Source organism: Phascolarctos cinereus, unplaced genomic scaffold (genome assembly GCF_003287225.1).
Source record: "Phascolarctos cinereus isolate Bilbo 61053 unplaced genomic scaffold, phaCin_HiC Scaffold_8;HRSCAF=390, whole genome shotgun sequence".
NCBI classification, from domain to species: Eukaryota; Metazoa; Chordata; class Mammalia; order Diprotodontia; family Phascolarctidae; genus Phascolarctos; species Phascolarctos cinereus.
The window spans coordinates 9576473-9601496 of NW_027556291.1; the positions used below are offsets into that span (position 1 = coordinate 9576473).

Consider the following 25024-nt stretch of genomic DNA (forward strand, 5'->3'; position numbering starts at 1 on the left):
ACATCTTGATTTGGGGCACACTCAAGTCCTGGGGAAAATTTATTTTTAATTCACATAAAATATACAAGCTACACACAAACATACACACACATACATACACCCACCCCCTACCCCCCACCTCCCTCCCCACCCCCCACCCCCCAAAACCCAACAATGAGGATAAGTAGATTTTACTTCTGGTAGAGGCATCAGATATGTTTTGCCCACCATTTCAGGTCATTTAAGTGTTGGGACACAGAAACTTATGATCCTGGATCCTTCTCCATACTATGAAATTAGACATGCAGGATTTCTGTCAAGCATTCTGTAAACCTACAATAACAAGTTGGAGAGAATCCATTAGTGAGGAAAGGGCCTTGGGACCACACCAGATCACAAGGAGCTCAGTCCGCTGCCTCCCTGCCAATTTCCAACTGATATTTGCAAGGATGGAGGCATACTCTCACACATACAGGAAACGCCTACAGAAGCTTATGGGAGCTAGCTCCAGGCCAATTCATCTGGAGCACTGAATACAGGACCTATCTGCTTCGGCCCCAACCAGTTTTTTTCCCGTGGTTTTTCAGTTACAAAGAGAGTTGTGATGGTTTCCCCCAGTAAGTACCTCATCTAACTACAGTAGAAGCTACCTAATAACTTAAATCTTCAAAGAAAGATCTGCTGGTGTCAGAAAATGCAGGCCCACCCAATCTTTGGAATCCTGAGTTAGGCAGAGCTACACACACAACCAGGTCCATCCCATTCCCGAGAGCAACCATTCATCAAAGGCCAGCTTGTGAGGCTCTCCTACTCCTGGGCCCAAACCAGACTTAGTATTATCCATTTCCTGGGGCAGGAAAACAGTGTAAACACATTTGTGGCCTACGATGAACTAAGATTTATATCAAATCTTGACTGTAATGCTTCGAAGGGTGGCCAGAGGCCTGAAAACTTTTTGGAAGAAGTCTGCTAAGTCCATGCTCACATGGTGCCTCCCAGAGGTATCCAAACCCAGTCTCCAAAGATCCTCAATATGCTTGCATGTAGGGTTATGGCTGTTGAAGTGGAAAGAAATTCAGAGATTCAATTCCCTCATGTTACAGATGAGGTAAATGGAGGCCAAAGTGAAGTGACTTGCCCAAGGTCATTTATTACAAAGGAAATAGTAAGGGGCAAAGGCAGATCTTCTGATTCCAGAGCCAGAGCCATTTTTCTACAGTGCCTTCTAAGTGGCCAGAATCTGGAGCAGCACTTGAACTCTCGTAGGATTTCAAATGTGCACGACAGCCCCTGTAGTAGTAAGGAAGACGGGCCACAGGTCAGAAGCAGCCACAGCAGCCATCGCTTCACTTTTCCCAGTGATTGTGACGGGTCACAACTGGCTGGGTCAAAGCTTGGCAGCAGAGCCCTGCCTTTGGTCACAGATTCCCTCTGTGCAAAACCACCAACAAATCAACTGCAAAACCCTGCCCAACCAAGCCAGGCTCTGAAGGGAATTTTGTTAAAAAAAAAAACCAGGAGGTGCTGAAGGAATCCTCCTCCCCAAACCTCCATCCACCATCTTTCTTCACACTGTAGACATGTTGTCTCTAGCAAAAGGAAACGAATAAAATAGAAGAGATGAAATCTCCAAGATTTCCTCTTAGGGAACAACAATTCCAATCTCCTAAGTTCATAGTTTGTGCCTTTACTGATGGAGCAAAAAAGCTAGGTTTTTGTTGTTTTTAAAGCTAAGGTGCTACTGGAACGGGCACAGCAAAAGAAAATGGGAGGTCACCTAGCAACAGCAGCTGCTGGGAGAGAATGGACTGCTCTGAATTCACACTTTAGTGAAAAACAGAAATTTGAAATTTAGGGCATTTTGATAAGATACTTGCATGTTAATAAAACAATAATGAATGTCCAGAGGTAGAGTGGTGTGGCAGGAATTTAGGAGCAGGTCCAACTATTGCCTAGTACATGACATACAGAAGTTTTGTCATCATTTTGGGCACATTTCCTTACCTATAAAACTAGAATTAGACTGCCCTGTCCCCAATCTGAAATTCTGTAATTCTAGATCTGATTTTCCAAAAGCACAGGGCCAACCACATTGCCAACTCACTAAACTCCAGTGGCTCTGTGACCTCCAGGACTGAATACCCAATCAAAGCCCTTCATAACCAGGTCCCTCCCCCACTCCTAACATCCTCCCCCACCCGGCAACAGTGACCTCCTAGTTGTTCCTTGAACAAGACACCTGTGTCTTGGCTCCTGGCATTCTCTTTGGCCATCCCCTGTGCCTCTTCAGCTCGCCTACTGCCCTCCTTGACTTCCCTTAAGTCTCAACCAAAATCTCACCCTCTCTAGAAAGCCCTCCCCAAGCCCTCTTAATTTGAGTTCCTTCCCTCTCTCAATTACTTGCCCATTTATACAACTTGTTTGTACACAGTTGTTTGCTTGCTGTGTCCCCCATTAGCTTGTGGGCTACTCGATGGGTGGGAACTGTCTCTTTGCCTTTCTTTGTATTCCCAGCACTCAGCACAGTGCCTGGCACACAGCAGGCGCTTACTAAATGTTTACAGACTGACTGCTGTGGGGATCTAGCCCACTGTGCAGTAAGATCACTGGCTGATACCAGGGAAGTTATCACCAGGATGTACCAACTGGGAGATGGGACCCAAAGAAGTTCTAAATGGTAGCAAAACTCTGTGGGGGTGACCAGGCCTGTGCTTGTGATCTAGGCTTGGCACAGTTTGTGTTTGGCTGGCCAACCTTTGAGAGCCCAACGTCACCTTTCACAGTGGAAGAAAGAGGCAAGAGAGTAGAGAAACTTGGCAGGGTAGAGTCAACCCAGCCCTGGAACAAAGAAGATGACTTACTTTCCACTAAGTTACTCAACCTTAAAGATGTTGGAGAGATCAGAATTTAAAACTGAGCCAATAACACACAGAACACTTTCAAGGTGTGTCATGATGAGTTTATTTGGAAGATGAGTATGACAAGGAGGAAGGGTGATGATGAGTGTGGGGAGCTATGTGTCAGCCCGTAAGAACTCATGCTAAAACCTGTCAGAGTTTATGGTGGATTTTGTTGACCATTCGCTTCCTTGGCTACATGCTCTATTCTTCTTACATCAGAATCTGCTTCAGAAGTAAATATACTGGTTACTAAGATACATAGACATTTACTGAAATGCTCCATATATTAGCACATCCGAGGTGATTAACTATGCAGAACAGAGAACTCTCCACAATGGACCAATGCCCTACAGTACCATCCCACCGCACAGATTGGCCTTGCAGAAGCAGAATAGAGATCAGAGGAACAAACAAAGGTCCTTATGCTGAGCATTCTGGGTGAGGATGGAAGCAACCCAAGCAGGGTACTCCAGCCCTCTGCCCTCCCCAGCTGGGCATCTGTTTGCTCACCATTTAAGGGGCGCCAGTAGATTTTTGTATCTGTTCCTTTAAAATCAGGATACTCTGCCGTTGCTCAGGAGGGAGCATAGCAATTTGGTCTGCGGTCAGCTGGAGCACTTGCATAATCAGAGCAGCCTTTGGAAAGAAAGGAAGACGATTATGGAACTGTAATAAAGACAGCTCCGCAGTTCCCCATGGCCATCATCTCCCTACCAAGTGCACCGAATTGTGTTGTGGGGGGAAGAGGAAATCAAACGGGAAAAGAAAGTCCATTTTATACCAAGGAAACAGGCAACAACAAGGTGGTGAGGCAAAGGTAAACAGAGAAGCCTGCATGCAAATAAAACCACACCCAGACCAAGGCCTAGAGGAGCCCCAAAGGCCCCTTAGGTAAATGAGGGTCACTTCCCCTCCCTGAACAGACATTACCTTATCTGTACAAGGAGGATAATAATAAGCAGGGCATCAAAAGAAAGATTACATGTCAACCCCAGGCCATAGAAATGTTCACTATATTTCCTGTCCCGCATGAGTTTCCCACAAAGATCTAATACAAAAGCAAAGAGCTAATAATAATAGCTAGCATCTATATGGTGCTTTGTGGTTTGTAAACGACTTTACAAATAAGACTTCATTTGGTCCTTACAACCACCCTCGGAGAGAGGTGCTATGATGATCCCCATTTCACAGTTGAGTCAATTAAGTCACTTGCCCAGAGAGGTCTGAGAAAAGGATGGAATTTCCCCAATCCAAGGCCAACACTTTATCCATAGTACCACCCAGGTGCCTCAACAGCAGGAACTCAACTACTATTTTTAATGGGGTAAGGGATGGAAGAGAAGGTAGGCTAAGGTCTTTTCAGCTATTTCCACCTTACACAGATCACCCTAAGAGCCTACTACATAACCCTTATTCAGTTTCCAGGCCCAGGCCCATGGACCCCTGAGTCAAAACACCACTACTGAATGGACACAGAAAATCCTGTATGCAAGGGCACTGTTACATAGCAGCCGCATTCTGCACATGCGCACGTGCAGATGGAGAGGAGGCCTCTGGATCAATGGAGAGAGTTAAAACTTGCCTTTTCGTGATCCTGTGGAGTAACTTGGTTCTGTCCAGGACTAAATCCCCCAGGCTGACCTCCGCCTTGCAGACCAGATCCCTGCATACCTGGGACCTGTGTGTCCAAAGACAGGAGAGGACCTGATGAGTTTCTGAGACACAGATAACAGGCAATTAAAATTAGCAGTGTCAAGAAGTAAGTGTGGCACCCATTTATATGCTGTTGGTGGAGCTGTGTGAACTGGTTCAATCACTCAGAACATAGAATCCTGAACGTCAAAATGACTAAACGCCCATACTTCTTGACTTTGAGATCTACCCCACTGCTAGTCATATACCCCAAGAAGGATCTGCCTTAATCTCAAGGCCAAAGGAAGAAAGAAAGGTCTCATATATATATACCACAATAGTCATAGCAAAACCTTCTGGAGTAACCAAAAATTGTAAACAAAGTGAGTATCCATCCAATAAGAGAATGGCTCAACAAACTGTACTATATGAATATAACAGAAGAGCTCTGCAAGGAATTATAAACATGAGGAACCGAGAGGAGCTCTGCTGCAGAGGTAAGAAAGTAGAACTAGGAAAGGAATGTATAAAATGACTATAAAAATCTAAAAAGAAAGAACAATAAATCCAAAAAGAAAGTTGCCTAATTATAATGACTACAATTGGCCCTAGAGAAGAGATGAGAAAATACACCTTCCTGAGCATGGGAGTGGCGGTATTCTGTAGGAAAAGTAGTTAACACCTGTCAGGAAGCTAGGAGCATTGAGACAGACACGGACACAGTGATTTGTAGTAAAAGTAATAACACCTGCCATGGAAGCTAGAACTCATGACTGACAGAGAGACAGGGAATGTTTTGCAGGAAATGAGAGGCTAGAAAACTGCCCAGATTAACAGAAGAAGAAATAGAATACTTAAGCCCATTTGAAAAAAGAAACTGAACAAGCATTAATGATCTCCTTAAGAAAAAGAGAAAGCCTTTGACAAAATACAACCCCCATTCCTATTAAAAACACTAGAGAGCATAGTATTGAATAAATGGAGTCTTCCTTAAAATAATAAATAGCATCTATCTAAAACCTTCAGCAAGCATTATATGTAATGGGGACAAGCTAGAAGCATTTCCAATAAGATCAGGGGTGAAACAAGGATGTCCATTATCACCACTGTTATTCAATATTGTACTGGAAACTTAGCTTTAGCAATAAGAGAAGAAAAAGAAATTGAAGGTATTAGAATAGGCAAAGAAGAAACAAAGCTATCACTCTTTGCAGATGGTACAATGACATACTCAGAGAATCCTAGAGAATCAAGTAAAAAACTACTTGAAATAATAAACAACTTTAGCAAAGTTGCAGGCTATAAAATAAACCCACATAAATCATCAGCATTTCTATATATTACCAACAAAGCCCAACAGCAAGAGATAGAAAGAGAAATTCCATTTAAACTTACTGTAGACATTATAAAATATTTAGGAGTCTACCTCCCGAAACAAACCCAGGAACTCTATGAACACAATTACAAAACACTTTTCACACAAATAAAATCAGATCTAAATAATTGGAAAAACATCAGTTGCTCATGGGTAGGCCAAGCTAATAAATAAAAATGACAATCCTACCTAAGCTAATTTACTTATTCAGTGCCATACCAATCAAACTACCAAAAATTATTTTATAGAGTTAGAAAAAATAATAACAAGATTCATTTGGAAGAACAAAAGGTCCAGAATATCAAGGAACTAATGAAAAGAAATGCAGGGGAAGGTGGCCTAGCAATTCCAGATCTTAAATTGTATTATAAAGCAGCAATCATCAAAACTGCTTGGTACTGGCTAAGAAATAGAGTGGTGGATCAGTGGAATAGGTTAAATATGCAAGACACAGTAGTCAATGACTATAGTAATCTATTATTTGATAAACCCAAAGACCCCAGCTTCTGGGATAAGAACCCACTCTTTGAAAAAACTGCTGGGAAAACTGGAAAAGAGTATGGCAGAAACTAGGCATAGACCCAAATCTCACACCATATACCAAAATAAAGTCAAAATGGGTTCATGATTTAGATATAAAGGCTGATACTAAACAAACTGAGAACAAGGAATAGTTTACCTATCAGATCTATGGAGAACAGAAGAATTCATGACCAAACAGAAGATAGAGAACATTATGAAAGCAAAATGGATAATTTTGATTACATTAAATTGAAAAGTTTTTGCACAAACAAAGCCAATGCAACTAAGATTAGAAGGAAGGTAGAAAATTGGGAAAGAATTTTTAAACCTCTGCTAAAGGCCTCATTTCTAAAATATTAGAGAATAGAGAATTAAGAAATTTATAAGAATACAAGCCATTCCCAATTGATAAATGGTCAAAGGATATGAACAGCAGTTCTCAGATGAAGAAATTAAAGCCATCTATAGTCATATGAAAAAATGCTCTAAATCACTATTGATTAGAGAAATGCAAATCAAAACAACTCTGAGGTACCACATCACACCTATCAGATTGGCCAACATGACAAAACAGGAAAATGATAAATGTTGGAGAAATATGGGAAAATTGGAACACTGATACATTGTTGGTGGAGTTGTGAAATGATCCAACCATTTTGGAGACAATTTGGAACTATGCCCAAAGGGCTATAAAAATGTGCATACCCTTTGACCAGCAATAGCACTTCTAGGGCTATATCCCAAAGAGATCATACAAATGGGAAAAGGACCCACATGTACAAAAATATTCATAGCAGCTCTTTTTGTGGTGGCAAAGAATTGGAAATTGAGAGGATGCCCATCAATTGGGGAATGGCTGAGCAAGTTGTGGTATATGAATGTAATGGAATACTATTGTGCTATAAGAAATGATGAACAGGCTGACTTCAGAAAAACCTGGAAAGACTTATATGGCCTGATGCTGAGTGAAGTAAGCAGAACCAAGAGGACTTTGTACACAATAACAGCCACATTGTGCTATGACTAATATTGATAAACTTAACCTTTCCCAGCAATACAAGGATCTAAGACATCTCCAAAGGCCTCATGATGGAAAATGCTAGCCACATCCCAAGAAAGAACTATGGAGTTTGAATGCAGACTGAAGCACAGTATTTGCTATTTTTTTTTCCTTCTGTTGAGTTTTGTTTCCTCTTTCTGGTGGTTCCTCCTACTGGTTCTAATTCTTACAACATCACTAATGTGAAAATATGTTTAATAGGAAGGTATATATATAGCCTATATCAGATTGTGCGCCGTCTTGGGGAGGAAGGGGGAGAAAAATTTTAAACTCCAATGTATATGGAAGTGATTGTTGATAAATCTAAATAAATTAATTAAAAAAAAGAAAAAAGAAAAAGAACCCCAGACCCAGATGAATTTACAAAAGAATCCTATCAAACATTTTAAAAACAATTAATTCCAACATTATAGAAGGTGAAAAAAAAGATAAAGGAGTCCTACCAAATTCCTCCCGTGACACAAATATGGTTTTGATACCAAAACCAGGGAAAGAAACCTCTAGACCAATTTCCCTAATGAATATTGATGCAAAAATTTTAAATGAAATACTAGCAAAGAGATTACAACAATATATCACAAAGATCATAGGCGATGATCAGGTTCAATTCATACCGGAAATGTGGGGCTGGTTCAATGTTAGAAAACTTATCAGCATAACTGACCATCTCAATAACAAAAACAACAAAAAGCATATGATTATCTCACTAGATCCAGAAAAAGATTTTGACAAAGTTCCACACCCATTCCTAGTGAAAGCACTAGAAACCATAATAAATGGAGCTTTTCTTAAAATAGAAATTGGTGTGTATCTAAAACCAAGAAGGAGCATTCTATGTAATGGGGATGAACTACAACCCTTTTGAATAAGATGGGGGACACGGGGGGAGGAAGGGGGAAGCAAGGATGTCCTCGGTCATCATTACTATTCAGTATTGTACTAGAACTGTGAGCAACAGCTGTAAGACCAGAAAAAAGAACCAAAGGAATAAGCATAGGCAACGAATGAAGAAACAAAATGTGCCTTCTGTGGCCGATGCGATGGCAGACCCAGGGTGGGTTCTGTAGGTAAGCAGTAACACCTAGTATGGAAGCTAGAACTCATGATTGACATATACACACAGACAGGGTGGGTTCTCTAGGAAAGAGAGTAACACTAACCCTGGAAACCAGAACTGACAACAGACAGAGAGACTGTGTGTGTTCTATAGGATAAATAGTACCACCTTCTATGGGAACAGATTAACAGAAGAGGAAACAACAGAATCCTTAAATAACCCTATTTTGGAAAAAAGAAATTTAATAACCCATAAATGAGCTCCCTAGGAAAAGAAACTTGGGACCAGATGGATTTACAAGTAAATTCTACCAAACATTTAAAGAACAATTAATTTCACTATTACAGAAACGGCTTGGAAAAATAGATAAAAGGAGTCCCACCAAATTCTGTCTGACACAAATATCCTTTCGCTATCTAAACCAGGCAGAACAAAACCAGTGAAAGAAAACTCTAGACCAATTTCCCTAATGAATATTGAAGCAAAAATGCTAAATAAAATATGAGCGAAGACATTACAGCAATATATCACAAAGATCAAATATACTGACTAGGTTCAATTTATACCAGTAATGCAGGGCTGGCTCAACATTAGGAAAACTATAAGCACAGCTGGCCACGTCAAGAACAAAAACAACACGAAAGCTTTTGACAAAACCCAACATCCATTCCAGTTAAAACCACTGGAAAGCACGGGGAATCAAGAGAGGCTTTCTTTAAGGAGCACGAGCATTCTCTGTCATGGGCACAAAAATGGACATGAACGCTTCTGAATAAGATCTAGGGGTGAAGCAAGGATGTCTGTGATGACCATTACTCTCCAATACTGTACTAGAAATGCTAGCTATAGTAATGAAACCAGAAAAAGCAACGGAAGGACTGAGCATAGGCGACAAGGAAGCAAAAGTCGCCCATTCTACGGAGGATGATATATGAACTCAGGGTGTGTTCTGAAGGAAAAGTAGTAAAATGTGCCACAGAAGTTAAGGGCAGATGACAGACAGAAAGCCAGACAGTGCCTACTCTTTAGGAAACATAGCAACCCTTGTGATGGAAGCTAGAACCAATGACAGGCAGGTAGTGTGTGTTCTGGAGGCTAAGTTGTAATACCTGCCAAGGAAGCTTTAAATAAAGAGAAAAAACCTCCATGGCTCCCCCTAGGGCTGGGATCCCTGCCGAGTCAGAAATAGGCAGCTTTTTATCAAAGGCCCTATACACCCACCCTTACCCCACCCTTCCTAGAAATGACAGCCTCATATACATTTTTGTTGGCAAAGCCAAACAGTACCAGTATCCTGCAAAAAGACCAGAACAAAGTCCAGTAACCACCCATTATTCTGAAGGTCAAAGTTCTGGTCACCTCTACCTTCAGGAACCTAAAGTAAGCCACTGCTTTTAAGCTCCTGCTCCTGGCTCCCTAGGGAGAGGAGGGCTGTGAAAGTGAGCTCCCACGCAGGGCAGTCTGTTCAGATGGAGAGTCAAAACTGCTTGCTGCCAGATACCACATGACTACTACTACTGGGTCACTCCTTTGCATCTAGCCCCCCAACCCAAGGTGGAATCCCTCTGGGCACTCAGTGGGAGGGCATGACTCTTGCCCCACCCTCACCTTGCCAGGGTCTCTTGGATGAGCACAGAGAGCTCCCCCTTTGCAGCTGATGCACCACTGGCACTTTAGGGAGGCCCGAGAGCTTGATGGCAGAGGTCAGTCTTCATTTGGCCAGCCCTTCGTCTAGACTTGGGCTCTCTAGTCAAAGTAGATTTCACTGAGCCCCCTCAAATTTAAATTCTGATCTAAGCTTTTGTTAATTTGATGATTTAAACTTTTGCTAATTTTGAATTTTTTTCATCTACTTTTATGATTATTAACTTTAGCATTCATTGGTGAAGAGAAACCAAGAAATCACTTTTAATTATTCACAGCATAAAAGCAAAAGAAGGGCAGAAATAGATTTCTGAACACTGTGCTACTTTTGCTGCTAGCTTAAACTTCTTTCCTCAGGAAACCCATTAACAAAGCCGCTAAAAAATCCACAGAGCTTGGGTGGGGAACTTTTTTTTTTCTACTGAGGGTTACTTACCCATAGTTGGGGGAAAAAAAATCAAGGGCAGAGGGCTACAGAGGTTGAAGGCAAACTCTAATTTACAGGAAAAGAAATGTTCAGCTCATCTCATTGTCCTGCTAAAAAACAGGGACTCCCAAACTGTATGCAATATATTATAAAAGCATTAATTCTGCCGCAGGTTCTGGCCCATGAACAGAGGGGAAAGGAAAGGGCAGAAGCAGGCAAGGATGAGGAGAGGGGATGGAGCTGGGAGGGAGGGAAGAAAAGACAGCTCTCTCTAACCCCAAGGGGGAAAAATACAGATACCTTCCTCAGAAAGGGAGAAAGAGATGTGAAGGGGGAAAGGTAGAGGGGAGAGGGCAGAAGGGGAAAGGCAGAATAAACAAAGATGAGGGGAAAGTGGGCAGGTTTCACCTTCCCTGTAACAGCCTTCTTTTCTTTTTTTTCTTTTTTGGTGAGGCAATTGACGTTAAGTGACTTGCCCAGGATCACACAGCTAGTGTCAAGTGGCTGAGGCCACATTTGAACTCAGGTCCTCCTGATTCCAAGTCTGGAACTTTACCCACTGTGCCACCTAGCTGTGCCCCCGAGAATTACCTAGAGTCCAGAGAGGTTTACTGCCTTGTTTGGGGTGACAGAGTCTAGAACCCAGGTCTCCTCCTCTGTACATGAGGACAGAAACAAAGAGGGTGATTCCTGAGAAATGGAGAATAGTTAAATAGCGCTTGGTAAATGTGCAATGGAATACTATAAAGTGATCAAGATGGACCGAAAAGACCTTTCTGAGATAATGCAAAGTGAAACAAGAACCAGAAAAATGGGGTGCATGCTATGATGATCAAAGGAGGCAAAGTAAAGGAATGGCCAAAAACTCCTACTGTGGGCTCGGAGGGGAGAGCTGACTGAGCAGGAAGACACTCCCAAGCAAGGAGAATTGTTTGTATTTAGTTTCTAAAAGCACATTTAAGGAAGAAAAGAGAGGAGGGAGGATAGGGAGCCACGATCAGGAGGTTCTGATATGGGTACGTTAAGGAACCAATCCTGTGACCCAACACCCTGCTCATTTATTTGGGCTATGGCTTGACACAGGTTATATATACACAGGAACCTATCAGCTGCTTGCTCACCAGTCACATTTCTCCCACTACCTTCCTCCTCCTCGAATCCTAAAATCCCAGTCTTGTCTCGGGAACACAACAGCCATAGTGGCCCAGCAGGAGACCCTTAGTTTTTAGGATACAGTGGCAGTGGCCAAAAAGCACCAGCATAAGACACACCTGAATTAGAATCTCTGCACGGAGCCTCCCATTCCTAAGAACCTGAGACAGCAAGAAGAAGCGGTCAATTAGCCCGATTAGAATAATCAAGAATTACTAGGAGAGGAAGAGGGGATATGCATACCTGCCGGGGACCCTGCGGACCACCTGCTCCCATGTTGATTGGCCCAGGTCCCTGGAGGCCCCCAGGCATTGGGCCTCTGGGGCCAGGGCCTCGGGTTTCCATTCCTCTTGCATCCATGCCCCTGGCCTCCAGGGCCCTTGATTCTAAGCTTCGGGCCTCCATCCCCCTGGCTTCCATTGCTCTTGCATCCATGCCTCTGGCCTCCATGGCTCTGGCCTCCATGGCTCGGGCATCCATCCCTCGGGGATCTCTTCCACCTGTGGGAAGAGTTAAGCAGAGCCATAGCCAGCCATTCGAAGACAGACAGCTGCTTGGACAAGTGAACATCCAGGGAATGAATGAAATCCCAAAATAACTCAGCTTCAAGTTGTACCATCTGTTGTATATGTCACACACTCCTACCTGATTATTCTCTATTCTTTCGGCTTCATTTCTTTTTAATAATTGTCTGATTGGTGCCTGCCCCCCCCCCGCCCATTATCGTCACTTACCAATACCCCATTCCCCACAATAAAAGAACCTGACACACGGGCCATGCCTGCCAACCAGTGTTTGCCTTGCTACATTCTGCGCTAAGCATCCATCTCTCCTCTGAGAGGTGGAAGGTGTTTTACTGAGAGTCAAGATGGCTGCATACTCTTTTCTTTCCTACCATGCGAGGCTTTTTTCCCCCCTATTTTCTTCTAAAAACAAAACCCCTGACCCCTGGCTCACAAGTGACAAAAGCTACCATGGCCGACTCCATGTAATGGATCTCCCCTTACCTCTGCCATCCATGGGTGGACCCCTCTGATCCAGCATGGGTCCTCTGGGCTCTCCCATTAGCGGCCGAGGCTCTCCCAATGGCCCTCCCCGCATCTCGTGGGGAGGGCCACGACTGTCATGGCCAGGGACGTGATGCATCGGAGGACCCTGATGGGGTGGCCCCAGGTAACCCCTGCAGACAGAAAGAGAGAAGAGCAAAAGAAAGGAGTCAGCCAGGAAAGGGTCAAGAAGCAGAGATTAGACACAAAGCTGACACCAAGGCTCAACTCTATATACTGGCAGGAGAAAGATAATTGTTATTGGACAACTAAATTACCCCTCAGCAGTGCTACACAGCCAACCTGGGCACAGCCACATACAGCCATCCGAGTAATGCTGTCCTACCCGGCAGCCACGGTACAAGAAGAGGCACGTTCTTCAAATGGCAGCACATTTCTGTGACAGGGAGCTGCGTCATACCACAACATACTGTGACTTTGTGTTACATATATACGTTGTATAGATCACCTGATATTGTCTATCTCCCTGTCCAGATGCTTGACCTTCTAGTGTTGGGCGCTTTATGGAAGACTGCCAAGGAAACAATAGCCACAGTCAGGCTAGGCAATCTGCAGTTCTGTTCCATGGTGCACTCAGGCCTAGAGAGCCCCCAAGAAGAGTTCCCTTTGTTTTGGCAGGGAAAGCCCTTGGCCCCAAGAGAGGGGGCATGAGTTAGTTAGCGCTTGTCCTTCTTAGTTGGTGCTTGCTTACCTGGGTTCTACTTCTCCAGTGACTGAGAGCAAAGTCCCTCCACGTGGGTCATTTGGAGCATCCCCTAAAAGACCTCGGGGAGGTGGGCCGCCAGCAGGCATAGGTCCACGTTGCATAGGGGCTCTGGGGTCTGGCATTGGCACTGCCAGGGAAACAAACGGGGAATTACCGAAGTGAAAAAAACCAAGCAAGGAAACTCAGAGCAATGACTCTATGCACCACAGTCAACGTAACTAACACGCGAGAGCTCAGGAAAACTCCTCATCCCAAAAGAATGCTCCTGAAATTCAAGAACAGAAAGCAGGGAGCAAGCAGGGCCTATGCTGCAGCAGCAGCGTACAGGGAAATGCCAACTAGTTGTAGAAAGTGATCCTTCTCTGTTTTGCTTAGAATTCCTATCTTAGCCCAATAACCAGTCACAAAAGGCAGCTCCTGCCTTGGCACACATGAACAATGCTGTGCCTACAAGGACCTCTTAGCTAGGGAAAGACCGCTTGCCATCCTACAGACCGCTGTTATTCCATCCAAGCCTCCTGACACCAAGCCTCCAACAAAGGGCAATCTCAGGCTTGTGGCTCCCCCCCAAGGAAAAGCAAAGCCAAAATATCCCCTTTTGGGGCTCTCAACATGAAGCTCACTGCTAGACAGCTCTCCTCCTCTCACACCCCACCCTGAACACCACAAGCACAGGAAACCTGCAGTTACCGTGGGTACCTTGAACTCGCTCAATTGGTGCAGGCCCGGCGGGTCCCACGGGTGAGTGCTGTAGGGTCCCTGGGTGAGCAGCAAGTTAAAGAGAAGGAAAAAGAGCAGAGACATGAATGGCTTGCACACCCCCCACACACCCTTACACACATACCCACGTCTGGAGATTTTTGTACTATGCTCACCAAAGCTCAAAACCATTCCTAGGTTGGTAGTTTGCCCCAGAGTTGCCAAATCTCCTTGGCCTATGTTAGTTTCTTTGCGTGTATGCCTGAACCACAGTTCGACTTTGGGAAGGTGGATTCCCAGAAGTTGTGTACCAGGGTATCAAAATGAAACGAATCGAGCCTGCTGCCCAAATCTGACTAAGGAAGCAATTCTAGCCTCCTTCAAACATTACTTCTGCTATAATCTACTTTCTTCCTAAAAACACTCCTGTGTTGTTATCCAATAATATGGCTGCATGTTCACAAGCAAAACATGGCAGCTAGAGAAGACCGAGTCTGGAAGGCTGGACTGACTGAGGAAAGGCCCCAAAGCACATGGGGTAGCACAAACAAAGCTACATCTGAAACACAAGAGCGGCCAACACCAAAGCAAGTATCCCATGGAGCCACAGTGACCGAGTCTCAGAGGAAGAAAAAAGCCCTTTGGAGATGATGAGCAAAGCCCGAGGAGGAGGGGCTTCTGCATACACGCACACGGACACCAATGGTCCAACTGCAAAAGCAGTAAAGACACAGGGTGGCAGAAGGCAGGGAGATGCCAAGCTCTCAGGATGTCCCCTTGTCTCCTACCACCACTGCATGCACGTACGCACAAGCAGCAAGAATCCTAGGACAGACAACACTAGGCAAGGCAAAGGGGAGCCTGACTCCTGCGCCCTAGTCTATAGGCTTGTGAGAACTGCTACCAAGGAGCCCCAAGAGCATCAGGTTCAGAACCCTATTTCTCCACTCTCCCTATAGAGCAATTTTCAAACACAAAGGTGCCATAACCTATGGGTGAAAAGAGGGAAAGCCCCTCACCTATCTCTTCTGGGGCTAGCTAGGTGGCACACCGAGTCCCTACCCACCTACACTCAAAGCACATGGACCCTGAGAGAAAGGGCGGGATGAAGGTGTAGGACCTTGTTTGATTGCTGTCAGTCATCTGTGGAGCGAATCATTGGTTCTGTCGTTTCTGGAACCTTCCCCAGTGCACCAGCTCAAAATGACAAGGAGGGTAGAGTAGTCTGGCCCAAGGCCTTGCCTTGTCTGCAGGTCTTCCTTGCTGGTCACTTTTGCTTTGCACCCTCAAGGAGAGGGGCTTGGTCCCTCAGACTCAGAAAATGCTAGAGAATTCTGAGGGCTATTTGGGGGAAAACAGCAGTCGAAGCTACCGAATCACTGTTTTTCCTGGCTCTCACTGCAAACGAACCACATTTTCTTTGCTTTTAGGATTTGGCCACATGGAGACAGAAGGCAGAAAGTCTGGGTTTGCTGTTGCTATTGTGACCAAGATTCTGTGCACAATGACAACGCTGCCGCCGCTGCCCACATCATGGTACGACAGACCCAAGACGAGTAGGCTTCACTGGCCTGTGCTCCCCACAACAGCCCTGACCAGGCTTTTAAGCCACCGTCATTTTATGCACCCTGGCTCCGTGCTATGTGCCCATTCCTCCCTGTGCCCACTCAACAGCCAGCACTAGTAACACAGGGAGAGACAGAAAGAGTACGTGCTAACATGACTACAAACCCATCAGAAAAAAGTGCAATACAGCATCGCTTGGCTTCATCCCTGCCACCCCTGCCACTGGGCTTTACCTCACTAGGTGAAGAGTCTGGAGAAGTCAAGCGCTGCAAGTAACCTGTGTTAGCCCGACAATACAATGTACTTACCTTGCCCCCGGTCTAGGGACACTGGCCCACCACCTGGCATTCCAACCTTGGACTGCATTCCACCTGGAAGATAAAGCCAAGGGAACTGTAACTTAGGACAACAAAGAAATCCACAAATCGCTCCCTCCTTCCATAGCATCATAATCCCACAAAGGAAGTTCCCAACCACCATTCCTGCCCCCTTCCCCTCAAAAAAGCCACTGCACCTAGTCCCTGCACAAAGAATGAGTGCCTTCTGAGACTCAGGAAACACCTCAACTGAAATCTGCCAAGATCTACCACCTCTTCACAAGGGGCTTCTGCCCAGTGCCATGTGCCTGCTGCTCCATTGCTAGACAAATGGGAGAAGTGGGCCTCAGGCTTTACGCATTGGGGCTGGGAAGGTGAACTGCGGCCAAGGCCTTCTAAAGTCTTGGCCGTATCATGAACAGCAAATTACAGGGCAGTGGCTTTCACTTCTCTCTGCCTTTGACATCTCGATGCCCCAAAGCACTCCATTAAACCACAGGCAAAAGAGATCAGAGACCAGGACTAAGTATGTGCTCAAGACCTCGCTCCTTTCCCTACTACGTTCAAAGCATTCACTTGGACTATTTCACCCCATCTTCTTCAGAAAGAGAATCAAGCAATGTGTACTTTATCTAGTTACCCCAAACGGGGCCACAAAGCGACTGAACAACAACATTCACAACAGGTCACATCTCCACAGCACCCTCAGATGCGCCAAGCACCTTTCACGGATGATCTCATTGAGTCTGAGCTCTCCTGTGCAATGAATAAATTGCCACGGGACTATGTTGCAACATCTTGCAAGTGTCAGAATGTGAAGCACAGCTCACCTCCAGGAGCCAAGGGGCCAGGGCCAGGTCCTGCAGTGGGCATTGCTCCTGGCGTGGGAACGCCACCTGGCAGAGGTGGCTGCATCAGAGGAGGAGCTCCATTCACATGCATCCCACCCTGAACAAGAGAAGAAATCAGAGCCTGTCCCATGTCCCTGTGGGGATTTAATAAATACACTAGTTGATGACCACCCTAAATTCCCTTCAAACCGCTTATTCTAACCATCCCACCCCCCCATTCCTGTCCAGATGGCATGCCCTCCCACAGGGCACAAACAGAAAAGCCATAGCTACAGCCCTCTGGGCTCCTCAGGGAAAGGGAGGGGGGTGCATAGGGGCTTTGTACACCCCTTCAATGTTGGGATACATTTGTTTAGACATCCTGCTCAATCACAGGGCGTTGTGGTATCTTCACATTGTTCTACTTGATGCAACCAAAGGGAAATAAAGGCAGGCTCCTGGGGCTCTACTTAGAGAAGCCCCAAAGCAGTGACGCCTTTACGAAGGCAAAGCTTCTCACTCCTGTCTACCGAGAGAATTTGGGGTGGATGTGGTGGAGTTCAGGTTTGAAAGACCACTTCTCGTTGGTTTGTTTGGGTTTTTTTTGGCTAGGCAATGGGGTTAAGTGACTTGCCCAGGGTCACACAGCTAGTAAGTGTTAAGTGTCTGAGGCCGGATTTGAACTCAGGTCCTCTTGACTCCACAGCCGATGCTCTATCCACTGCATCACCTAGCTGCCCCAAAAGACCACTTCTCACACTCTGGAGTTGCATATCCAAGTTCTTTATATAGAGGGGAAGGGAATAAGCATCTGTGAAATGCCTACTATGTGCCAGGGACTATGCTAAGTGCTTTAAAAATCTTATCTTGGGGCAGCTAGGTGGCACAGTGGATAGAGCACTGGCCCTGAAGTCAGGAGGACCTCAGTTCAAATCCAGCCTCAAACGAAACACTTGACACTTACTAGCTGTGTGACCCTGGGCAAGACACTTAACCCCAATTGCCTTAAAAAAAAAAATCTGATCTCATCTGAAGGCCCTCACTACTGCTGTACACAAGCCAGGGAAGACAGGTTAAGAGCAGTAAGTGAGGAGAGTGGGCCTGCCCTTTTTTGAGGTACCCAATTTCATTTCCACTACTCAATTACCCCAAACCTGAAGGGCTCTACACTGCTCCCCACCTGCCAAGTGTAAGGCCATCACAGAAGATGTACATGCCACAACCCGAAAAGAGTTTTCACTTTTTTGTCTAACTTCCTTTTCTCTTGCACCCTAGCCTTCCAACTGTAACCTCAGTGAGAGGCCTCCTGACAAGTGTGAGGCCGTCACAGAAGACTGGAGCCAATTAAAGACAGACAGAAGTGCTCATGTGTGAATCCCTACCAAAGGCTGTGGTTGAGATGCTGGAGTATTCGGCTGGTTCATTGGTGCACTAGGTCCTTGGCCAGGCTGCGGGTTACCTTGAATCAGAGACGGGATATTTGCTTGACGATGCAAAATTTTCTACAGGAAAGAGATAAACACATGCGCTGGAACTGGCCGTGCATGTAACAAGATTATCTGTCAAGCCCTGCCTCCCACCACAAAGAAGGCCACTTCCATAGGCAACCAGAAGAACTTACCAGTGCAATCTCTGGATCCACGATTCTCATCACTACTTGGGCCTGTAGCAAAGCATAAGCCAGCTGGGGGTTTTGGAGTAGCATGTTCCGTGCTTCTTGGGGACTATTCTGGACACAAAGCTGGGCAAAAAGACACAGCTGATCAGGTCCCCTGGTTCCTCTGAATGAAATTATGCAGTAAGAGCCTTGGCCTACACACCTGAGGGGCCCATGAAACCTTGGGGCCTTCCGTGCTGCCATCAGCAAGCACCCCACTCAACTTGGGGTGTTCAAGGGCTTGTTTCATTACCCCCTTCTAACAGCTGGATCAGATTTTCTATGGGATCCCCACAGCTCAAGTACTAGCTCCTCTTGGTCTCTGGTGCAAGAGAATGCCAATGATGAACACCAGTGACACTAAACTCTGAAGGAACCAAGCAAAGAGCACAGACACTCTTGTCTGTGGCCACACTGTCCACCAGGGGAAGCAGCTTCTATTAACATTTGGGATTGCTCTTTCAATGTGACAGCTTCTATCTGTTTTAAATTCCCTACCTTCATTTGTTTCATCAGCTCAAACATCTGTTCTGGTGGCAAACTGGCAACTGCTCTGCTAATGGATTCCGGAGCATCTTCAGGGCTGATGGGATCTCCATAGGGAGATTCAATGATGGGGGCACCAGTGCCAAGGCCTAATCAGGACGGATACAACAAAATTCAAAACATTGCAAAATGCAGAGCTGCTTGTTAACATTGGCATCTTTAAACTGTTTCATAAACCCTGCACAGGCTATATCTGGACACCATGTCCAGATACCATATGAAGGCAACAGCTTTCCCAGCCTGAGCATTTAGGGCACAGGCACTCCCTCCTCTTTATCTGACACAGTGGAAACTATGGAAAGCAAATGTTTACCAACAAAGCTTCTGAATTTTGATGATGAGAGATTTTTAAAGATGTTGAAATTCTCTACTACATTGATAGGATTCCAGTAGCAATTGGTATCGCATAACATCAGTGAACACATCCATCTAACGGTGAAGTGAAATTAGCAGAAATTCCAGAAGCTTATGGACCTGAGCATTGGGAATGGTACTTCAAGTGCCCTATTTAACACCAGGTGGATCCCCCATTAGCTGTACAATGACCCTCCCGCAAAGAATTACAAAAGGAAAATGACAATCCTTTGAGTGGAAGCCAAAAAGGCTGATCCGAGGCCAAAGCTCCAGGAAACAGAAAGACTTAATGGAACTCACAGGGGACAGGCTCGAAACATGACCAAGAAGCCATTCAATCCACTCAGTTGGAAGTGTACTCTCTTTAGTAGGGGGTTAAATGAAGACATGCATCCTGTATTAAATAAAAAGCCATTTCCATTCCAGCTTTGTGGTTCTCAATGTAAGTCAAGAGAAACGATTTTGCTGTGAAGAAGAGATGGTTTTCTTTTTTCTTTAACTAAATTTCTTTTCTTTCTTATTTCCCCAATAGTCAAGTATTTTTTCCCCCTTCTCTCCCTCCACCAGAAAAAGAAAAAAGCAAAGCAAATCCTCTGTAACAAATAAGCACAGTCAAGCAAAACAAATTCCCACACTGGCCACGTCCCAGAACATGCGCTGTGACTGAGGAGGTAGGTAGCAGCACTCTTCAGTGTTGGTCGTCTGGAACCGTGCTGTCAAACTCAAATAGCAAGGTGACATCAGGGGCTCAGAAAATCACAAATTAACATTACCTATGTTGTACTGTACTTTTATTTTGTTAAATGTCTGACAATTATATTTGAATTTAATTCCCCCTGAGTCTGACTTCTCTGCTCTAGCAGATTCATTGGTTATTGCATTGACCAGAGTTCTTAAGTCGTAAAAATCCTTCATTTTTTCACAATGTATAAATTGTTCTCCTGGTTCAGAGATCTTCCTAGGTGGCTCTGAAACTTTCTTCGGACACAACAGCATTCAAATACATTCATATATAATTTTCTTAGCTATTCCCAATTGATGAGCTCTCCCCCTCAAGCCTCCACCCCTCAATTCTAGTTCTTTGTCACCATTATAAATATTACAAATAATTACAATATATTTTATTAGATTTATTTATAATATATTTGTTATAAAAACTATTAAACATAAGTAAATATTATAAATAAATAAAGAGCTGCTATAAATATTTGTGCGAGCATGGGCCCTTTTCCTCTTTCTTTGATCTCTCTGAGGCATATGCATAGTAGTGGCATCATTGGCTCAAACAAACGCAGTTAGTAACTTCTGGGCCATATTTCCAAACTGCCTTCCAGAATGGCTGAACTAGTTCACTAGTGTGTGACTAGTGTGTCAATATGACTATTTCTTGCTGTAGCCCCTTTGATGTTTGTCATTTTCCCTTTTTGTCAATTTTGCCAACCTGATGGGATGTAAAATGGAATTTCAGAGTTCTTTAATTTGAATTTCTCTAACTTACTGGTGATTTGGAACATTTTTTTTTTCATATGGTTACAGATAACTTGGAATTCTTCCCTGGAGAACTGCCTGTTCACAGCTTTCGACCATTTGTCAACTGCAGAATGGCTGATGCTTACAAAACTGAGTAAGTTCCTCATAATCAAGCCTTTATCAGTGAAACTTGTTGCAAAGATTTTCTTGCTTGTTTCTTTTTTAATCCTGGCTGCACTGGATTTGTTTTTACAAACCCTTTTTTATTTTGCATAATCAAAATTGTCTACTTTTATCTTCCATGATCCTTCCTATCCCTTGTTTAGTTATAAAGTCTTTTCCTATTCAGATTTGAAAGGTAATTTCTTCCTTGTTCTGCTAATGTATTTATGATATGATCTTTGATATCTAGGTTCATATATCCATTTGGAGTTTATCTTGGTATGTGGTATGAGGTATTAGTCTAGTTCTAATTTCTGCCAGACGGCAGTCCAGTTTTCCTAGCAATTTTTGTCATGCAGCAAGCCATTACTCCAGTAGCTGGGAGCTTTGGGTTTATGGAGCACGAGGCTACTGTGTTCATTTTCTTTGCTACACTGTATAGTTAACCTGTTCCATCAACCTCTCGTTATTTAATCGGTACTAACTAGTTTTGATGATTACTGCTTTCAGATCTGATAACTGGTAGGCTTTCTTCTTTCCTCCTTTTATTCATTACTTTCTTTGACCTTTGTTCCTCTAGATAAATTTGTTCTTGTTTTTTACTTTTCTGTAGCTCTATAAAGTAATCATTTGGCAGATTGAGTGGTATAGCACTGAGCGAGCTCATTTAAATGTTATTGTCACTTTTATCTGATTGGCTTGGCCTGACCATGAGAAATTACTATTTCTCCAATTATTTATATCTTTTTCCATCACGTGCTTTATAGTTGGATTCATACAGTTCTTGTGTGTATTTTGATAGGGAGACTGCCAAGTATTTTTATATATTCTGCAGTTATTTTAAGTAAACTTTATCTCTTCTTGCTGGGCTTCACTGGTAATATACAGGAATGTTAATGACTTAGGTGGATTTGATATCCTGCACTTTTGTTCAATTCATTGTTTCAATGAATTTTTAGTCGACTCTCTAGGGTTAAGTATATCATCATATCAACTACAAAAAGTCATGATTGTTTTCTTTTTGCCTATGCTTATTTCCTCAACTTATTTTTCTTGTCTCATAGCCACGGTTAGTATTTCTAGTACTGTAGTTTTTTTCCCCTTGAGATTATGTATGTAGTGATTAAAAATTAGGTGAGACTGAAGTTTGTGAACTCTTAAGTGACAGTAACTTTTGTCAGTGGATTTTATAAAATAGTAAACAGAAGTTGCTGATGGGCAGTATAAAAACAAATACCTTTGCATTTTTCTCCCTCCCATCTGTTGATCTTGGTTAGGTTAGCTAGCCAATTTTACAAATCAGTAAAAAGCTATAACTTCACATTAGTATGTAGGCTTTCTCAGCTATTTTTTAACAGGACTGAGGTCACAGATTTCTAGAGGATGGACATTCCTGGGTGGATACCACAGAAATACCACAATATTCTAAATGTCCAATTATTTCCACAGTGGGTAGCAAGCATCAATGACTCCCTTAGCTCAAGTACAAGCCTTGCCTTCTAGTAACTGAGGATCTCAAGGCAAACTAATCTTCAGGTTGTCATTTATTGACATTTCCTTAATATGTAATATTTTCATCATCTCTGTTGACAAAACCAGTATTTTATCTTGGGGAATCTCGTGGAACTGAGTATTTCACCATGTTCCAAAAATGGGAATCCTTTGTATCCTTAAGCCCACTGCCTCATGATACCCACAATGTGGGTTCTGTGACTGGACTCACTCTTTAGTTCCTCCTTGTTCTTCTCACTAGCAGCGTTGTCTACTCGAAGTGCTCTCCCACTGAACTCACGGCCATTCAGGTTCCTCATAGCACTGAGGGCTGTTTCTTGGTCCTGATATTCACAGAAGCCATAACCCTTTGGTTTCCCTGTTTCTCGATCATATACCAACCTGAATGGGAAAAACGAAGAATGGAGCACAACTTTTACATATGGAACACAGGTGTCTTGTCCGCATGTCTTCATTAGGATGGAACTTTCTAATTCTAGCCCCTGAAGTCTTCTCCACTAAAATCTTATCAAGGGATCAGGAAGGATTAACTTTTTGCTTAGAATCCAGTTAAAGAATTACTAGTAAAAATCTATTTGTAGGAGGTTCCTAAGAAGAAACTTTGAGAAGCATTAGGAAAGAAGGGCCTCTTACCTGAAACTGACAACTGGTCCAACTTCAGAGAAGATATCCTTTAACTGTTCTTCTGTAGCTTCATAAGGAATGTTGCCCACTAAGGAGAAAAAGGTAGGAAATAAATATGAAATTCCAGCTTCCCAGTAGACAATTTCAGGGAAAAATTAAGTGACTAGAACCCAGAGGCCTCCATATGCCATGGCATTTCTAGAAATCAGGGAGAAAACACCTGTTCCTAGGTCCGTGATGTTCTATGTCTTCCTACCAACTCAGGGCGAACAATCAAATAAAGTTAGACGGTAGAGGGAGCAACTGATTTCTCGCCTGAACTACTTTTATAACAAGTAGGCCTTGATTTCAAACATCAGAGCTATTCGGCGGATTCCTCTCCATTTATTCCTCTTTCTCGGCCCACCCCCAGCCTAAGCTTCACCTGATGCTCGAGAATGACGCCCCCCCCCAATCGAAAAGTGCCCGTGAAAATCCAGGGACTGGATTCTTCAGGCAGTCTTAAAAAGCTGGAAGAGCCCTTCTCGGGGTACCTCTATCCCACCTCGGTCCCCACCCCACAGTCGCCCTGGCTATGAGTTTCCCAAGGGGGAGGAGGGGCGGTGCGACCCTTCCCTTTTCCACCCACCCCCACCTTGGTGGGGATGAGGCTGTGGGCTACATTCAAAGGCTGCCTGGCCACCACCGTAAACGGAATAACAAAGTGCCCCGGCCCCTGCCCCCTGCGCCAAGTTGTTCCTCAGGTTCAGGTTGTCCCATTCAGGGTAGGGGGCTACGGAGGCCCTGGCCCTGGTTTTGTTTCGCATCCACCGGGAGCGAGACGATCTTTTCCGGCGGCGCACGTTTCTGCAGAAGCTTTGCGGAGCGCTACTCATGCCCAGTTCAGAGGGGCCGGGCCAGCGCTCCGCCGCCTGCAAGTCCGGCCGCCAGCCAGCGGCCGGGCTCTCATAAGGAGCCAACCCTCTTCCCTGATCCGAAGGGGAGAGCCCGGGATCTGGGCCCGAAGGGCTGGGAGAGGGTCGGAGGCAGCCGCGAGGAAAAGGGAGGGAAGCCCAAGAGGCGCGAGACACCCAGGCGCGAGCTCGAAGAGCCGCGGTTGCCGGGTGCCGGGAGCACGCGCACTGACTCAAGCATACGCAGCACGCTGTGCCGGCTGACCGGGTTCGAAGCGCCCGCTGCCCTCCCCCCTTTCTCCCCCCCAGCCCCCCCGGCCGAACGCGCCCGGTACGCAAGCTCCCAGGGTCGAGCGCGCGACACCCAACCTCCCCTCTGCCACCCCTCCCCCCCTCCCCCGTCTTCTCCCGGCGGCCCGCCGTCCTGCCCTTCCTTCCTTCCTTCCTTCCTTTCCTCCTTCCTTCCTGCCGGCGTCCCAGCCCAATTTCCCCCCTGCTGCGCAGCTCGGCCTAACAAGCCGTGCAGCCCGCAGGCCACCCTTGTGGCGAGGGCCGCTCACCGAACACGGAGCGCAGTGATCGATCTACCGCAGGGTCCCGGACCGCCAAACCCGCCATCGTCCTCCGTGCTCGCTTCCGGTGCGAGCACAAGTGCTTCTTGCGCCTACCCACACTTCCGCAGTACGCGAGGGGCGGCCCCCTTCATAGGGGCGGCCCTCGGCTTCTCGCAGGCATTCTTCCGTAAAAAGCAGCAGCGGGGACAGTGGCCTACAGCCCTGCCTCCTGCCCGCGGCGGCCTGGAGCGGGACGGGAGAAATCCCAGTGCGCTTTCAGCCGGCTCTACTTTTCGCAACAAAGAGGCCTTCCCAGTTT

General features: G+C 45.0%; 1 protein-coding gene across 10 annotated transcripts; it reads right to left on the reverse strand.

The window, feature by feature from the left end:
• Window positions 1–138: 138 nt before the first annotated feature.
• On the reverse strand, window positions 139–24983 carry CSTF2 (cleavage stimulation factor subunit 2). Of its 10 annotated transcripts, none has more exons than XM_020963381.2 (16): window positions 24712–24983; window positions 23268–23346; window positions 22846–23015; window positions 19089–19225; window positions 18555–18674; window positions 18316–18435; window positions 16934–17051; window positions 16095–16157; window positions 14212–14280; window positions 13507–13648; window positions 12756–12928; window positions 11992–12248; window positions 11868–11909; window positions 4462–4557; window positions 3390–3515; window positions 139–312 (listed from the first exon to the last, which is right to left on the reverse strand). In XM_020963381.2, exons 1-15 carry the CDS (start codon window positions 24767–24769, stop codon window positions 3393–3395), a joined length of 1767 nt encoding a protein of 588 aa, XP_020819040.1. In that variant the 5' UTR covers window positions 24770–24983; the 3' UTR covers window positions 139–312; window positions 3390–3392. The 10 variants fall into 10 exon arrangements, with proteins under 10 accessions (XP_020819040.1, XP_078003941.1, XP_020819041.1 ...); XM_078147815.1 differs by lacking the exon at window positions 139–312 and adding an exon at window positions 1105–1269; XM_020963382.2 differs by lacking the exon at window positions 139–312 and adding an exon at window positions 2924–3101.
• Window positions 24984–25024: the final 41 nt, after the last annotated feature.

Coding starts and splice junctions, on each gene's coding strand:
- CSTF2 (XM_020963381.2), bottom strand. CDS start 24,769: ATGGCGGGTTTGGCGGTCCGGGACCCTGCGGTAGATCGATCACTGCGC. Junction 18,436..18,554: donor TGGATCCAGAGATTGCACTG/GTAAGTTCTTCT, acceptor TCTTTCCTGTAG/AAAATTTTGCATCGTCAAGC. Junction 4,558..11,867: donor GTGCAGAGATTCTAATTCAG/GTGTGTCTTATG, acceptor TTGGACACACAG/GTCCCAGGTATGCAGGGATC.